This window comes from Eupeodes corollae, chromosome 1 (assembly GCF_945859685.1).
Source record: "Eupeodes corollae chromosome 1, idEupCoro1.1, whole genome shotgun sequence".
In the NCBI taxonomy this organism is placed as follows: Eukaryota; Metazoa; Arthropoda; class Insecta; order Diptera; family Syrphidae; genus Eupeodes; species Eupeodes corollae.
In genome coordinates, this window is record NC_079147.1 from 160,182,529 (window position 1) to 160,201,645 (window position 19,117).

General features: G+C 37.1%; 1 protein-coding gene across 1 annotated transcript in view; it reads left to right on the forward strand.

Annotated features, from left to right (window-relative positions):
• The window catches only part of LOC129953396 (putative cysteine proteinase CG12163), a 29,063-nt gene extending 11,343 nt beyond the window's left edge, over nt 1-17,720 (forward strand). Inside the window, exons 3-9 of the mRNA XM_056066566.1 lie at nt 7,777-7,892; nt 7,951-8,167; nt 12,371-12,492; nt 12,562-12,953; nt 13,027-13,199; nt 16,808-16,980; nt 17,037-17,720. Of these exons, the coding sequence (XP_055922541.1) occupies nt 7,777-7,892; nt 7,951-8,167; nt 12,371-12,492; nt 12,562-12,953; nt 13,027-13,199; nt 16,808-16,980; nt 17,037-17,481 (1,638 nt within the window). The 3' untranslated portion in view covers nt 17,482-17,720. The remainder of the gene's footprint in view (nt 1-7,776; nt 7,893-7,950; nt 8,168-12,370; nt 12,493-12,561; nt 12,954-13,026; nt 13,200-16,807; nt 16,981-17,036) is intronic.
• The last annotated feature ends 1,397 nt before the right edge of the window (nt 17,721-19,117 follow it).

A 19,117-nucleotide genomic window follows, 5' to 3' on the forward strand; every position in this document is an offset into this window, starting at 1 on the left:
ATTAAGGTTAACTTGAGAGATTCCGAATAGAAGCCTGCCTCTACATCAGTGTACATTTTGGAGCCATCAGTATAGATAGCTATTGAAGACTCACTGGAATATGGTATATTATCCATCCATTCCTCTCTGCTTGGGATGGCAGCCTGGAATGGTTTATGAAAATCAAGTTCGGGTATTTTATAGTCTGTTGTAGTACTTTGACATAACTTTATGAAGGATCTGGGCATGTCTTATGGAACTGTTTGTCCAAACTTTAGTTTGACTAAGTCTCAGGGCACTTTTGGCCGCAGATTCTTGAACAAGGAGGTCTAGGGAAATTAGATTGAGTATAACTTCCGATCCCGCAGGTGGAGTGGATCTCATTGCTGCCGTAATGCCAGTGCAAGTCTTTAAATTTTTGTCAAAGTTTTCAGGTTCGTGGTCTTTTCTAAAGCTTTCCACCATACAAAATTACCATAGGTTAGTATTGGTCTAATTATTGCCGAATACATCCATCTGATAATTTTAGGGTTTTCGCGAAAATTCTATTGCAGGAGTAAACGCAATCTATGCCTTTTTGAATCTATCTTTGGTGTTCAGGCCCCAGTTTAGTTGTTAACTTGTTTTGGTTCGTATTACTTGAAGCGCTGCTATCTTCGGAAGTCTGTTATTGCTCATCTTCATAACCCTCGAGATGTAATCGACTTGCATTTTTCGGTTCGTATGAACATAGGTGATAATCCTGATTCCAACATAATAACATAGTTAGGTGTATTTGATGGCAGTCTAAAAATTCGCTCAATAAAGTATCGGAGAAGCTTCTGAACTGTTTCGTATTGTTTCGTTCCCCAAGTTTGTGCCGCGTAAAACATGACAGATTCAGATACCACTTCAAATATCTTGAACTTAACTAGTTTCTCTCTTAGATTTCCATGCTCAAATGTTTCGTCAAGTGAACTCCAAGGTATTTGAATTCCTTGACCACTCCATTATAGAGCCATCTTTCTTTCGCTGAATTCCGGCCTCCTCCTCTTTTAAAAATCAAAATTTTGGACTTATTAATATTCACCATCAAACTCCAAAGCTGACAATATTGATACAGGCGGTTTATCATTAACTGCAATGATTCAGGTGATGCTGCCAAAAGAACAATGTCGTCCGCAAACAGCAATGCTTTTATTATTTGTCCGGCGAAGTCTATGCCACTTGGTAAGAGGCCTGTAAGTTCTTCAATAAACAAGGCGAACAGGCTCGGACTCAATGTACAGCCTTGTCTGACTCCCGATTGTGTTTTGAACCCTGACGACAACTCTTCTCAATTCCATACCTTACATGACATTCCGTTACTATACAGCTTGTAGATAAGCGCATGTCTATCGATCATGCCAAATGCAGATTTAAAGTCAACGAAAAACGTATATAGCTTCTTGTCCTTTTTGAGGAATGCTTCTGCGATACTTTTAAGGATAAAAATTTGTTCAACCGTCGAAAACCCGTCCTAAAGCCTGCTTGAAACTCCTTAAAGAGCTTGTTGTCTTCTATCCTTTTATTAAAACGTTTCTGCAAGACCAGCGTGAATTCTTTATACGAAGCATTTAGAAAGCATATTCATCTACAATTCGACACCTCGAACTAGCTCCCTTTCTTATGAATCGGGAAAATTATGGACTCCTGGAATTCTAGTGGTATTATTCCTGTTTCCATGACATTGTTATATATAGTTGTCAGACGATTGATTAGCTTCGCTTTTCTATACTTCTAAAATTCTGCTGGTATGCTATTCGGTCCACATGCTTTTCCATTCTTCGGAGTAGCGTATGAAAAACAAGTTTCCCTTCTGTTGGATTCAGCAAACTCTGAAAGTGATCTGCCAGCTGATCAGAACCTGTACTGAAATGGATTGAAATCTTTTTTCCGTTCAGCTGATTTGCCAGGTTCCAAATTAATTCCCGTGCCTTTCTACAGTCTACATCAAACCATGGCTCTATGAAGTTCTCCCGGACTTTGTTGTTGGCAGCTACAGCTGGATTCGACTCCTTGATTATTTTATCCAGCTTGGATAGATCACAAGTTCTTTGTTTCAGCAGTGATATATCAAACCTTGCTTGATATTTCATATCGTTTGTCGATTTCCTTTTCAGTTTCGGTAGGAAATTTATAACCTTGGACTCTTGATCTTCTCTGGAAATCAGTCTGAAAGTTATGATCATTGGAAAGTGGTTTGAATACGGTACAGTCTCTATTTTAATGTCAATCATATGCTCATTCCATTCGTTGCCTACGAGATTATAGTCTATCTCAGAGCTTCTATCATTGACCTTCCATATCTGATAAGCTTGTACCATTTTGCATTCTTAACCCGTACGAGTTACACAGGTAAATGAACTTTAAGCCTTTTGCGTTGCAGACTGAATTCTTCGATTTTCTCTCGATTCCCAGTACACTGTTCTCATTTCCAGCTTGACTTCCAGTTCTTGCATTCATGTCACCCACAACAAGCATTTCTTCCAATTTTTCAAAATCATTGTTCCATTGATTGCAATTGATATATGTCGGAAGAATGCGATAAATCTTTCCATTGTTGTTTATATCTCGTTTTATTGCTTGTCATCAGGAACAGGATCAGAATTTAACTATGTAGTAGCATTCGTGGAAAAGGCCTTTTATTTGTGTATCAATAGCGCTATTTTCAAATCCTCTTCTGATCCTCATACATTAAGAAAGAAAAGAACAGTGGTATTATAAAAATGGGGAGGATGTTTCATGACTTTAATAAAATTATGCATCGGCGCTATATTATAATTCTCTAGTCGCCACTAAGAACGGTTGATAAAATCATGCTAGACTGTTGTACTCTGGTGATACCAATGGCTTTGCCAATTTATTCGTAAATTGGGTTATTGACACATGTGTTAGGTTTGGTTAAAATGGCTGTCCAAGATGGAAACGGACACAATTAGGCCAGTTTAATGACCCATTGTAATACCACAGGAATCTTGAGGCTTTCTTCTAAGCTTAATGAGATCAGTTTGAGTCCCTTACGAAAGGTAAGAGGTTGATTAAGTTAATATTATTGAGACCTTTATAGAGGAATAGGCATAGTATGTGAAGAACTGTTTCCTCCTGTTCTTCATCCATTCAGCTTCTGCAAGTCATTTGAGAATATTTTATTTTTTTTTTATATGAAAATGATTTAAAATCATGAAAATGAATATAAAAAATAACCAGCATATTTTCTCTTGGGTTTAACCCTTGATTGGCTATTTAAGTTTTTTTACGGATACTGCCTTTTGCGAGGAATTGACAAATTCTCTTGTTAAAGGCTTTATATAGACAGAGTTCGATATCACGTTTTCTTTAAGCCAAGACAAGACTTCTTTTATCCCCAAAAGTTCCACCTAGAACACGCTACAATGATTGAGAGACTTAGTTTCAGTCGTTCAGACCCCATCAACTCCTACACTTGTTTATGTATGGTGCGTACTAATGTGTGTAACCCCGTTTTCAGCGATTTACAATTACTGTAGGCATGTTGAGACGTACACAGATATATCAATCAATCTTTGTAAGGTCTTAAGAAGGAATAATGATAGACTTATAGGTGGTAGATCTTTAGGGTTGATTTGCAAGCAAATGAGATCCCAACGGATTTTTTTTCGATTTGATAATCAATGTAATCCCCATAAACATTAGACAGAACAGGTTAGGTTAGGTTAAAAGTGGCTGTGGATTCAGAATCCACACACTTAGGCCAAAAGAAAAGGCCCATTGTAATACCACATGAATCTAGAGAATATTCTTACTAGTCGTTACTTTATAAAGCGAAGAAGATATTTGATATCCCTTTTAGCTAGTTCACTGGGATTATCAAAAAGGTAGTCTCCCAATTTCCCGTGATGTCTCTGTGGCCCGGCACCCAACATAGGTGAATGTTAAATTGCTCCATAAGAGACGATCGACTTTGAGATTTGGTTGAGACACCGTTAAGAGATTTAATAGCAGCCCGACTGTCAAAGAAATGGGGATATCAGAAGTTGATATCACGATTTCTCTTAGCCAGGAGAGAGGCGGAATGAGATGCTTAGATTAAGCTTTTCTGAGTACACACCACTACCAACTCCCTCATTTGTTTTGGATCCATCTGTATAAAAATGAATGCTTTTGTCATCCAGGAGTTTTTTGTCTTCCCATTCATCTCTGGATGGAATGGATACCTGTAAGTTTTTACCAAATTGGGGTTTTGGAATAGTGTAGTCTATGTACCTTGGAATAGAACCGTAGAGGTTGAAAATGATGGAGTGCCCCACATTGTTGTTGGTCCATTGAGATGAGGCGTCGAGTCTTATCGCTGTACTCGCTGCCTCTTGTTTGCTGAAGATGGCGAGGGGTTTCAGATGGAGGAGAGTGTCTAACGCTGCTGAGGGTGTGGTTCTCAATAGACAGGTACAAACAATGTTAGGGTATTCATTTGCAGTCAGCTGCATTGTTTGAATGTAAATTTAGAACCAGGCAATGGAAAGGTTCAGATGACGTAAGGGTAATACAAGTTTCTAGTGTCTGATTGTCCAGCTGCCAAAAAAAGTACATTTCAATTAAAGCATTATTATTAGAAAGTTTGCCAATCAAAATCTCCCTTCCTATAAATTCAAGTCTACTTATATCAAAATGTCAGCAGATCACAATTTCTCATTCTCACACAATTTTATTTAAAGGTTGATGTAAAAGGGCTTCTTGTTATATTGGAATGAATAATGACTTTTTCTTTCCAATACAAAATAGAACTTATGAGTTATTTGTAACTTTTGTAAGGAGTTTTCGTTTGTAGATACAAATATTGTTGGTACTTTCTACAGCTAAAAGATATTCTCTAGACCCTCTCAATATATTCGTGAAAGAATTGGCGATAAAAAGCTCATTACGACTAATACAGTGTAATAACTGGAAGAGGGCTTCCTTTGGTCACAGGAACATAAAGAACACTTTTGACATAGACATTGGCACTCAGACAGACTATTTAAGGCCGTACATAGATTTTAACCCATTAGCAGTAGTAACAGAAATTTATAAAAGGAATGACTGGATAGAAAACGGGGTAAACAAAAATCATGTATCTGTCTTTACAGATGGTTCCCACACAAGGGAAGGGTTAGTGCCTGTATCTTTTAACGTAGAAGCTTCCAAATTACTCCAATGTCTTTCAAACAGAAGTACTGGCGGTTTCTGTCGCCACAAATAATCTTTCTTCCCACACATTTGTAGACAAATGCATAGACATATTTATCGACAGCCAAGAAGCAATCAAGGCAATCAATATCTGCCACTGTCACAAAGTTAAGATTGGGAGCTTCGTTCACTCAGCGAAACCAACATGTTTACCCTCCGTTAGGTTCTCAGTCCAAGCAATATGGTATCAATTGGCGTTTTTCTTTTTTAGTTCAGAGCTAAGCACTGAGCACAGTTTGAGCGAACAGAGAAGAGTAGAGTACAATTCTGAGCAGAGTATGTTCAGAGTTCTCTGATTACTTTAATGAAACAACTTGAGCACTGAACTTTCATGATTTGAAAAACAGTCGTTGGTCCATTTGACGCCTGAAATAAATTTGATTCATAAAAATGCTATATGCAATTAGTTTTTTCTAAATTATCTTTCCTTCTGCACTAGAGCGACCAGCCTCTTCCGCCATTTTTATTGTTTTGACGATGATTTTTTTTTAATTTCCTGGCTTTCAAATATCAATTTTTTTGTGTTCAGCATTTTACTCCGTTTACTCTGTTATTTTGTTCTGAGCTCACAGAGCGCGCTCTGAACATGTTCAGAACTAAAAAAGAAACACGAATTTGAAGCTTTGAACGATCCGAGCTCAAAAAGAAACGCAATTGTTTTTTTGGCAGTTCGAGCTCTGCTCTGAACTAATAAGCTAGACAGGATCTTCTAGGCGATGTTTAAAAGGCTGATGCCTCTGTAGTTAGCACAGAGAAGGTGGTCAACTTTCTTATGGATCGGACAGATACTGCTTAAATTCCAATCGCCGGGCTTTTTTTTCTTCCGACCAGATTTTGGTTATGGGTTGGTGCATGCTCCTTACCCGATCAGCTTCCGCGTGCTTGAAAAACACTCCGCCTATAAACCGTCATCACTGGGAACTTTGTTTCCTCCTTCAGCCTGGTGATTGCAACTCTCATTTAGGTCGGGTGGGTGGAACTCCAAATCATCAACAAAATGGATTATTGGTGGTGCTCGTTTGCGGGATCGTGGGGTTTATTGCCATTAAGCAGCTGGTCAAAATGATCTTTCCCAATTGTTAGCATCAGCTACGTCTCCACTACAGTATTTTCCCCCTTATCTTTGCAGGCTCCAGGGCAGATAGTGAATCCCGTTGTTTGCCTCTTGACTCGTCTATAAAAACTCTACTAAAGCATCCTTACATTTTCTCGACTCCACGCTGCATATGGACCTTTTTCTTTCTTCTGAGCAATAGGTTCTCATCCCTTCTTTAATTGACATAATGCTGAAGGAAAATCCGTGTCCTTCTTTCCTGCCACAGTCTGTATGCCTTCGTTTTGGTTTTGTTTGTCTGAGAATACTCGATGTCAAACCCGGGGTTCCACGGTGGCGATTGTGAGAACCCTAGCACTTCATCCGCAGTTGCCTATTAGCAAAGCTGCCAGTGGGTTTCCGGACACATTTTATCCGTTATCGGGTTCTTAGCAAGCTCTAAGGATATTATGTGTGCGAAGACATTAGTGGTGTCTTCCTGCTGCAGTCTTGCAACGATGAATCTACTCCTATTGGTTGATTTGATGTGGGCCTAAAAGCTTCCATGGATATTTGCACGAAATTTTTCACTAGTGGTCGGTATTTATGTTAGCTGATCCGTATGTTCGAACGCCAAGTATGCTAGAGGAATGTCTTCCGTCGATAACAACTTAATCGATTTGGTTGCAGGTTCGATGATCGGAGAATGTTTTTTTCGGCTACGAAGTCGATAAGCTTGAGTCCATTTCCAAACGTGATGTCACGCAGGCTCAGGCTATTTCTTCCGATTAACATCCCGATAGCTTGAAAATCTTTCCCCAAGTTTTCCCCTGACAGCAAACCCGCAACCAAATCAACGCTTCCTCCCATCGAGTAAACACCATAATAGAAATCGTAGCTGTAGGGATCGTATTTTCTATAGTGCTGTCATATCAGCTTTGATTTCTGCGAGGGCAACGACAAGCTGCTCTACTTTGCGCGGCCGATTGAGTGGACGCACATTCCATGTTCAAACACGTAAATCGTTGTCCGTTTTTCGTCTGCGGGGGAGGAGGGAGGTGCGTCAACATTATCAGTCTTTTCATCCTAGGCTATTACTTGTTTTCTTATCACAATCGGGTTTTCCTTTTATGGCCGGCTTTTGAGGCCTGCGCAAGACTTATAGATCGTGGAACCTGGTTCTTGAGAGCGATCTCTAGTCTTTTGCTTTTACTTCCTGAGAGGGTGACTTAGGTGTCACAGCTCTGGATTCGATGGATCCAAAACGTTCTTCGTTAGTTCACCTTTCGGCTATCCAGCGGGCACCACTAGGAGGTGACGATACGATGTTGCACCACCTCTTAGAGAAATTGCATTTACATTTACATTTTCTTTGCCCGATTAGCCATGGGAGTCACTGAATTCGCTTTCCTGCTTAACTAGTAAAATGAAAGATTTTTAGTAACTTAGCGATACAAAAAACACCCGATTTTATTACACAAGATTTAAGACTTCTTGATTGTTCTACAGTACTAAATTAATATTTTAATTTTATATTACAGAAGGATGGTTTGGTTGGAGGACCAAAACAATTTGATGCTGACGAAATCAAAGCTAATCAAGAAATTCTTTCCAAATCATTGGATAAAATTAAGTCCGGTGATGCGCCACCATATGTGTAAGTAAGAATTTATTTTCTATTACAAATTCAACTAACATTTATTTTAATTTAACAGAATCGATAAATGTCTTTCTGGATCATCCCAAGTAGTTGCCGGCACCCTGGTTAAACTAGATTGTCAAATGGTTCACAAAGAAACTGGTGAAAAGGATCGTTGTTTGATGTCGCTATGGTCACGTCCATGGTTGAAAGAAGATGGTTATGAAGTAACTTTTGAGTGCAAAAATGCACCAAAAAGCGTACATCGCCATAGCCGTTCAACCGATGAAAAGGTGAGCTATTCTTTCGATGTAAAAACTTCATAAACTTTAAATCAGCTGCTATGCGTTTCATCGTAAAAAAAAGAGCTCCAGACAAAAATTGTGCGTTTCATTCCATTGGTCTGAATATTAAGCTATTCTCTCTTTCAAGTTTTAATGGTAAACTTTTTAAATAATTATCGACAATCGATGTGCTGGGAGTGAAACGTTCAATATTTCAATTTTGGAAAGATTTTTTCTTTGATGTAAATTTTCATTCACTTGTGTGTTAAATAAATACCCTGTAAAACTAAATAAAATTAAATTAAAAAGATGTCATGTTAAATTATAAGTTTCAAAAGAAAATAAAAGTAAAAAAAAACTTGTCACTTAATTTTAAAACATGGAACGTATTTGTAGTTGTTATTTACAGTTTTTTCATTCAAAGATTTTTGGTTTTTTGGCAACTATTTTCAGGGGAATAAATTTATCTGACAGTATGGTAAGGTTTGAGAACTTGAGTATTAACGTTAAATTTAAATCAACAACAGCTCCGCAATTACTATTATTTGGGCAACCATCGTGTTTATTAATGTTTACGGAGTCCCTAAGTGTCTTTAAATCTTTTCAGCTTCTACTAAATTGAACTGATCTTATTGATCGCTTAGATTTTAAGAAGTACCTGGAAAAACTACTAATAGTAAGACATCTGTTAGTCGTTGAAACCCCTTTCTTTCTACTTTGAATCAGTTGTTTATGAAATACAGATAAAAAGTGTTTATTTGACCCTTGGAAAATAAGTGTCAAGTTTCCTTTAATAAAACAAAAGCGAAAGTCATCAACATTCTGCCAATATAACTTTAGGGCAAAAATTATCTCATTTAAAAATTTTAAGCAGCGACAAATATGTCCCTATGTACATTATTCTTAAGGTGGCGCTAAAGTCAGGGGCGGACCTGGTCCTCAACCAACATGTGTCTCCAGCCAGCTCAGTCCTTAGATAGCTGTTTGTCTCCAATTTCGTTGGTTGAGGTCCCTTCCCACCTGAGTCGCGGTTTTCCTCTACTGCGCCGTCTCTCTTTCGAAGACCTTCAGGGTTGGAGCGTTGATGTCCATTCGCTCTACATGGCCCAGCCAGCTGAGTCTTTGGACTTTAATTCTGTTAATCAGTTCAGTGTCGCTGTACACCCCGAACAGGTCGTCGTTGTATCTTCTCCTCCCCTCTCCATCTATGCAGACGGGACCAAAAACCACCCGAAGAATTGTTCCCTCGAAGACATTATCATTTTTTTTTTTAAGTCCAGGCCTCGGTGCCATAAATGAGAACCGGCTTAATGAGTGTCTTATAGACAGTGCCTTTAAAGTCCAAATAACCAGCGATTTGCAAGAGTTATTATTCGTTTGATTTCAGGCTGGTGTGTTTGTTTCAATTTCTAGCGGTTCCTAAGTAGATAGGGTCCTTAACTACCTCAAAGTTATAGCTATCAATGGTGACGTTTTTTCCAAGACGTCGTCGTTCAATGTCCTTTTTTGATGACAGCATATACTTTGTCTTGCCCTCATTGACCACTAAACCCATCTTTTCCGCATCAAAATGCACGACATTACGCTTCGATCTTTCAAATATGTCAATGACATTGGCGTGTCCGAGTAATTGGATGGACGGAAGATTGTTCCTCTAGTGTTGACAGTTGAGTTTTGCACAATTCTTTCCAAAACGATATTGAAAAGTTGCATGATCGGTTTGTTTTAAACCTCCTTTGACATCAAATGCATCGGTGAGATCTTTTCCGACCTTGATAGAGCAGCGTGCATTTTCCATCGTCAAACGGATAAAGTTGACAGGGATGCCAAAACTAGTCATTGCTCTGTCGAGCTTTTCCCTATGGATGCTGTCATACGCGGCTTTAAAATCGATAACAAGATGGTGGGTATCGCTTTAAAGATTGTTTTTTTGTCCAGGATCTGCCGTAGTGTGAATATTTGGTCGATAGTGGACTTTTCTGGTCTGAAGCCACACTGATAAGGACCTATCAGATTGTTGACGAACGGCTTCAGACGTTCACATAATACGGCTGAGAGGATCTTATATGCAATGTTAAGGAGACTGATGCCTGTGTAGTAGGAATTAAGAGGGTCTACTTTCTTATGCATCGGGCACACTATGCTGAGATTCTATTCATCGGGCATGCTTTCTTCCGACCATATTTTGCAGATGAGTTGGTGCATGCTCCCTACCAAGTCATCGCCTGCTGCTTTGAATAGTTCGGCAGAGATGCCGTCAGCTGCAGCAGCTTTGTTTTACTTCAAATTCGATATAGCTACCTTAACTTACTCGAGGTCGGGTAGACGGAATTGTTGATCTGCGTCGCCTAGGTTGAGTGGTTCTATCTCCCTTACAGCGGAATTCGGTTCGTCATCGCCGTTATATAATTTGGAGAAGTGGTCTTTCCATATTCTGCTGATCGTCTTACAGGCTTCATTTCGTGGCTGGTACCCTTGGGAGGTTTTTCTTACCTTTTGGTAAAATTTACGAACCTCATTCCTGTTGTGACAATCCCTCTATCTCCTCGATCGCGCGCTTCCCATGCTCTCTTTTTTCCCATCTAAGAAGCCTGTGGTTTTGCTGCGTTCGCTTGTCGGCAGGGGTTTTGCTGTGGTTGCCGTGTGAAACCTAGCACTTCAGAGGCGGCATCTCTGATGGCTGCAAGGCAATGTTGCCACTGGTCTTCAACGCTTAATGCAGACAACATAGGACTCCTTAAGAGGTTATTAGAGACTCGATCGGAAAAGGACATGGCAATCTCTTGCGATTGTAGCCGTCTAACGTCGAAACTTCTCACAGAACTTCCTTGTTTTGGCTTGGATCGGGATATTCGCAGCCGTACCTTGGCTACAACGAGATAGTGGTCCTAGTCAATGTTGGCCCCTCGGAAAGTTCGAATATCCTGTATGCTGGAGAAGTGTCGTGCGTCGATCGCAATGTGGTCAATCTGGTTGACAGTTAATTTATCAGGAGTTTTCCATGTTCTCTTGCGGATATTAAGTTGTGTGAACTGCGTACCAGCTACCAAAACGTCTCGCCCCGCAGCGAAATCAATCAGCCTGAATCCATTGTCGGAGGTGGTGTCATGCAGGCTGTATCTCCCGATTATGCCACCAAAGATGTCTTCTCTTCCTAGCTTAGCGTTAAAATCTCCTAAGATAATTTTAATGTCATACCCAGGGCACTGCTCATAAGTCTTGTCCAAGAGCTCGAAGAATATGTCTTTGGTGTTCTCTGTTGGGGCATGCGCGTAGCTTATGTTGGCGAATTTAGCCTTGATGCGGATTGTCGTGATGCGCTCGCTCACACTGTTGAAACTCAAGACTTTTGCTGTGTCTAGTTCCAACAACAAATTCACACTCAAATTTTCGCTGCCTTTGTTCTCGGTAGCAGTCGCCGTAGGATACGCACTTCTTGGATGGCGGTAATATCTGCCTTGCAGCAGTTTAGGGCTTCCTTTAGCTATTCGGCTGCACGTGGTCTGTTAAGGGACCTAACATTCCAGGTACAGATCCGAAGTTCGTTGTCCTTATTTCGTTTGCTTGGTTCTTCGTCAGTAAATCCGTATCCAAAGCGTGTTGGTGTTTGCAACTAGAATATTTGTATGTGGCCACCCCCGACAGCAAGTTTGCTATAATTGGCAAGAAAATAATCTGTGAAAAAAAAAACCGGGAAGCCTCAATAAAAATTACCTATTTGTAAGCTTAATATTATTTCGAATGAATTTTCAATGTTCCTATTTTCTGTTTTAAATAACCTATGTATATTTATATATTTTTTAATTTCTATTTCCAAAAAAAAAAACATGTCCTAAAAAAAAGTTAAGGGTGAGTACAAGGCGAGTTTTAAATTAAAAAAAAACATAAAATTTGCATGCCAAGTGAGTTTTCAGTAATTTTCTTGATAGATTATTGCGAGAAAATAACGTTTCAGCGACTATTTTACTTTACATAAGTCTAAATTGAACCTCAAAAACTCTAAGTAAAACGTGTGTCAATCGGGACTTTTATCGACCCCTTCTTCAATTTTCAACAAACAAACTTAAGGTTACACATGATTAAATTTTGTTTGCAAATCAGCTATGGAATAATTTGCAAAAAGATATCATTAGAGTTTTAACAAACATCGAACAAACAACATAAAAACAAAATAACAAACGTTTCTATATTTTTGTATTAATTATTTTTCAGCCTCGATCTGTAAAACTTACAGGAAATGCAAAACCACTTAAAGAATTCGAGCTAAAAGAACAAGAAGGTAGAGTCTCGCAATCACTAGCTAAGCTAGCATCTGGCGATGGACCTTCCTACAGGTATTTCTTTTTTCATTGTTTTCTTTACTTTAACTATTATTTCACAGACAAACTTTTTAATTTAATTAGCATTTCAAAAGTATTCAGTGGCACAAAACAAACCGTTGCTGGTTCTTTAGTAAAACTTTACGCTGAATTAATTGATGGAAGTACAGGAGCTAAGGAAAACTGCACTGTGTCCTTATGGTCAAGACCATGGATCCCAATTGATGGATATGAAGTAACATTTGAGTGCAAGGACAAACAAAAGATCGTTCATCGTCATAGTCGTTCCATTGAGTATGCGGAAAAAAAGACCAATAAAAAGAGTTCTCGTTCATTGGACAAAGTCGAGCATTTATTTCAAAAATTTCAAACTCAATACAAAAGGCAATATCAAAATACAATGGAAAGACAAATGAGATTGAGAATTTTCAAACACAATTTGAAATTGATTCATGATCTGAATAAGAATGAATTAGGTAAGAATTTGGTATTCATTTTATTTATTTATTATTAATTTATAATGTTAATCAACATAATTCTGAATTAAAGGTAGCGCGAAATATGGTATAACTGAGTTTGCTGATATGACAACAACTGAATACAGAGATAGAACTGGTCTTTTATCCAGAGCTGAAAGCAATTCTGTCCGTTCGCCAGCGAAAATTCCCGATGTGGAGTTGCCAAAAGAATTCGATTGGAGGGAAAAGGGTGCTATTTCAAAGGTAAGACATTACTTACTCTTAGAACTTATGCATTGTTTTGGATTCATTAGAATGGAATCTTTGGAATCAATAACTAGGCTAGGTTAGGTTAGGTAAATGGATTGACACTTAGATTCATGTAGATCCATTGTTATTCCCCGAAGTATTAAACTTCCCTAAAAATAATATATATAAAAACCTATGATGTCTATGGATTATCTTGTTGAAGCCATTTAGTGGCTTTTATAAAACCAAAGTGTTTGTTTCTAGGGTGGTATAGTTATGGGCAGTGACATAAGAAGTGGGCTGTGTCTTCTTGCTCTACCTCGTCATTGCAGCCCTTGCACATGTCATCGGTGGTAAGCCTCATCTTTTTTTTATGGTAACCCAACAGGTTGTGACTTGTTAATATGCTTACAAGTCATCGCAGGAATTTTTTGTCTAGATGCACAATCGGAGACTATTTTTATAGAATCTGGGCATTGATTCTTGGCTGTTGACTTGTTGCCAATGATCTGTGGGTGTCTATATGTGAGTCTATATGAGATTGGTCCAGAGTTGTAACTGTCCTCGCCAGATCATCAGCTCTCTCGTTTCCTGTGACCTGGTAGCCAGCAGAGTCTAATGTTATGGTATGAGCTAAGAACTGGAGACATTATTTTGCAAGCTTTGATTTGGTTACTGTGGCAGAAATCGATTTTATTGTTGCTTAGCTATCAATGAAAATGGTAGTATTAGCTCGCGATAGCCCCTAGTTAAGATCTATTTTGCAGCATTTGTTACTGCCAATACCTCGGCTTGGAAGACACGGCTTTGATCGGAAAGTCTCAAGTCTGAAAAGAGTCCTCCTGTACTTCAGTATCCATTTTCTAAAAATCAATTTATATGTCGATATTATCGATTCACTCATTAGATTATTGTTCACCCATTCGTTCCTATCAGGAAAGTACTAAAAGCACAGATAATAAATTTATACAGATGTCTCATCCCAGCAGGAAAAAATGCAACATTTTTTTCTCTTAACAGACAAGCCTTAACAGACAAGAGCTTTTAAAAATAAAGCTGAGAAAGCTCTTTTACCTTGCATATTTTTTTTCGTTTTAGAAACTTTTTTCTTCTCATTTGTCATTTTGTTTGCCATCGAATACAAAAACAAAGTTTGGTCCGATGCAAACAAATGTATATCTTTTTTTTTATGCGTGTTTTGATGCGTAAAAGAAGAAATGGGTGATACCTAATGTTGGATCTTTTTTTTGTTTATTTTTTTGTGAATGTCAGATTGTTAGGTGTCCGGTAAGGAGAATAGAAGAAGTTTCTTGTGTATTTCTATATGAAAATATTGTGTTGGCAAGTATGGGCAAGTGAATGTGCAGATGATTTGGTTTCTGTGTTTTCTAATTTTAACTTCCTATAGGAAGTTATTGTGATGAGTCCGATTTGTCAAATTGAAAATCTTGACATTTCTCGACGTTTCAAGGTCCCTAGTGTCGAAATAAAAGATTTTTAGAAAGATGTCTGTGCGTGCGTGTGTACGTACGTTCGTACGATCGTACGTTCGCGACGTTTTTCTCGTCGTCCGTAGCTCAAAAGCAGAAGAGATATCGACCTCGAAAATTGTACGAATACAAAATTATTTTATCTCCAAACCAATTTTGTGCAATGAAAAATAAAGTTTTTAACATCTGGTAAAATTTTGAGAAAAAATCTAATTGACAGTTTTTTTTATAAAAAATAAAAACCTAAGAAAACATTACTCAAAGTTTTTCAATATTGAATTTCGACTCAAATATCTTTTCAAAACTTTGAGATATATTGGCTTTAAAATACTTTTTAATTTAAAAAAAATATTGTTGTCAACATTCAGTAAAATTTTGAGAAAAATCGAATTGACAGTTTTTTTTTACAAAAAAATAAAAAATTCAAAAAATTCAAAGACAACTCAATAAAAGTTGGTAAAATTGATTTTCGACTCAAATATCTTTTCAAAAATTTGAGATCATGGTTTCCAACATTCTAAAAAATTTTGAGAGAAATCAAATTGACAGTTTTTTTACAAAAAATAAAAACCTAAACAAGAAAATTAATAAAATTTGGTAAAAATTGATTTTCGACTCAATACAATTTTGAGAAAAATAGAACTGAAAGTTTAAAAAAACTTAAAACCTAACAAAAAAAAAAAACAATTCCAAAACTTCGTAAAAATTTACTTTCGACTCAAATAGCTTTTCAAAATTAAAAATATTGTCCAACTCTTTTTTATTTCACAGAAAATATTGTTTTCGATAATTAACTGTTTTTTTATTAAAACCTAACAGTCCGTTTTTCATAAAAAAATACAATTTAATTCAAGCCTCTAGCTTTATTGGTTCGTGAGATATTAAGGGTTAACCAAAATTTTCACCTTTTGTTTTAACTGCTATTGTAAAAAAAAACCACCCACACAACTTCTTGAGAGGAAGTTATCTTTTTGAATAAAAAAAATAAGATCAGTTCTTTTCAAACTAGAAAACAAATATTATTTTAATTTATTTAATGTACAATGAGGTACATACATGTACATTGGACATATGTAGGTACCTCATCATCCAATTGACACCAGTCAACAACACTCCATTACGTTTAAAAACATATAAAACAGAAAAATGTATTTGTGGAGATTTTGCAAAATTGAAGAAAAAGAAGAATTTATAAAAAAAATCCACATGAATGCACGCAACTAGCATTTACATATCCGATTATAAGAACTCGAGCTATAAAGACAACCTTATCCTAGCTTTGTTTCTATTTCCAAAAACAACTGTAAATATTTTTTTTTCTCGTCGTCGACAAGCGATCAACTCTCCTGCACCTATTTTCAACGCATCACCACCAGCCACACCACACCACAAAAAATCAAAATAAAACAGTTGTGTTTTCATATGTGAAGAATGATCTTGGTGTATTATGTGTTACTGTGCATTAGGATTATGAGAGGAAAAGAACATACAAAAATGATTTCAGATTTTTCTTTGCCTTAGTTTTCATTCATAGGAAAGAAAAGAAGACGAGCAACATAGCTTTCGTGTATTCATTTAGTGAATGTGTTGAACTTTTTGAAAAAGCTCTTTTTTTGGTTGATTTCAGTTTCATATATCATTTCTCTTCATAAGGGTGAGACATCTGTATATTTATTATCTGTGCTAAAAGGTTAATGAAAGTTCAGACAGGATGTCATGTAACATTATTTCATATTAACCTCTGTACCTTTATACCTCATTCATTCATTCATTCTCTGTACTTTTGTAAAGGTTTTTGGGTTTTTAGCTTTAACGCATTCCAACATAGCTTACAGGTGATATGGATATCTAACGTTTTAACGTAAACGATATAAGACTAATTGGTCCATAGTCCTTAGCACTAGTGAGGCGGGGCTTACCAGCTTTAGGTATGAAAACTACTCTGACTTCGCCTCACAATCTAGGAACATGTCCTCATCTGAGACCCTATTGCCATATATTTCAAAGGTGTTAGATTTGCCCTGAGGACCTCGCAATCATTATTATTCTCTACATTACTGTACATAAAAAAAAGAAAAAGTTATCGCTCCTTGCAAAATCTTAGGTTTACAATTTATGTTTTCCAAATTATAGGTGAAAAACCAAGGAAGTTGTGGTTCGTGTTGGGCCTTCAGTGTAACTGGAAATATCGAAGGATTACATGCCGTCCGAACAGGAAACCTTGAAGAATATTCTGAACAAGAGCTACTTGATTGTGATACAATTGACTCTGCTTGCAATGGTGGCCTGCCTGACAATGCTTACAAGTAAGTTCATTTTTAATTTGCATGCATATTTATATATCTTTTTTTTATATTTTTAGAGCTATTGAAAACATTGGAGGTCTTGAACTTGAATCTCAATACCCATACGAAGCTAAGAAGAAGCAATGCCATTATAATTCAACCTTAACTCGTGTTAAAATCTCAGGAGCTGTAGACTTACCAAAGAACGAAACCGAGATGGCTAAATTTCTTATTGCAAATGGACCAATTTCCATTGGTATAAATGCCAACGCTATGCAATTCTATCGTGGTGGTGTTTCCCATCCTTGGAAAATGCTCTGCTCAAAGAAAAATTTGGACCATGGTGTGCTCATTGTTGGTTATGGTGTATCCGAATATCCAACATTCAAAAAGACACTTCCCTACTGGATTGTAAAGAATTCCTGGGGACCAAAATGGGGTGAACAAGGTTATTACCGTGTTTATAGAGGTGATAATACATGTGGTGTTAGCGAAATGGCCACATCGGCAGTACTTGCGTAATAAAATCGCGAATATACATATAAACAGCAATAACAAACAAATTTGTTCTTCCGTTTAGAGTTTTTTTTTATATGAAAATTAAATCGATTTTCTTTTTAATTTTGTGTCATAATAATGTATCAGGAATGATTTTCTTTTATAAAATCATACTTATAAATTTATCCGTAGATTCTCATTAAAAATGTTTATTAGATCATCTGCTAATAAAATAATAAGGAAAAAAATGGTTTCTTTTTAAATTGCTATGATTATTTATTTCTACGCGGTTAGTCCCAGGAGAACCCGATCTGACTTTTAGATGGCGGTTGTTGTTTGAAAGAATGACTATGGTAGAGCTTACCAACTTTATAAAGCTTAAGTTTGGGGTTTGACGACGATTTCCACGACGACGCGAGTGAGATAATTTTCCTTGATTATCTTCAGAAAGGAAAAACAATCAACGGCGAGTATTATGCGATTTATTGGAACAAGAATGTGGAATGCCTTACCCAACTCAATTTTCCCTCCCACTTTGTTATTCAAAAATTTAAGACCAAATTGAACTGATATCTTTTCTGAAATCCTTTGTAATTGATATGTATACAATTTGTCTCGTCTTCTTTGTTTAAGACAATACCCGAAGGAGTGTGTACTGAGTTTAACCAATTTACTTAGTTTGTCGAGCCCAATATCCAATAACGGACCATAACGGTCGAGCAGAAAACTGACCCAGTTGAATATACAGCCAAGAAGTCAACTAGGTCGCTCTCGAAAATTATTCGCTGTGGGCGTTTTTCTTTTTTAGTTCAGAGCAGAGCTCGAACTGTCAAAAAAATAATTGTGTTTCTTTTTGAGCTCTGAGCGTTCAGAGCTTCAAATTCGTGTTTCTTTTTTAGTTCTGAACATGTTCAGAGCGCGCTCTGTGAGCTCAGAATAAAATAACAGAGTAAACGGAGTAAAATGCTGAGCACAAACAATTTGATATCTGAAAGCCGGGAAATAAAAAAAAATCATCATCAAAACAATAAAAATGGCGGAAGAGGCTGGTTGCTCTGGTGTAGAAGGTAAGATAATTTTGGAAAAACTAATTGCATATAGCATTTTTATGAATCAAATTTATTTCAGGCGTCAATTGGACCAACGCTATGATTGTTTTATTATTAATTTGATTAAGGAGAATTTTGAATGCCTTCAAACAGACGACATTTAAAATCATGACAGTTTAGTGCTCAAGTTGTTTCATAATTAAATCAGAGAGCTCTGAACATACTCTGCTCAGAACTCTACTCTACTCTACTCTGTTCGCTCAGAGTATGCTCAGAGCTCAGCTATGAACTAAAAAAGAAAAACGCCCTGTGTGGCATGTAGCGCCATCTTGTTGAAACCACATGTCAACCAAGTTCAGTTCTTCCATTTTTGGCAACAAAAAGTTTGTTAGCATTGAACGATAGCGATCGCCATTCACCGTAACATTGCGTCCAACAGCATCTTTGAAAAAATACGGTCCAATGATTCTGTTGTTCTAAAAGAATGAATACTTTACACTTGTTTATAATCTTAGCTTTAAACACTGAGTGAATAATCACTTCTTCTTTGTAATTTATTTTTATTATAAAAATAAATATATACTTTACTTTATTTCTGATTATCAAAGAAT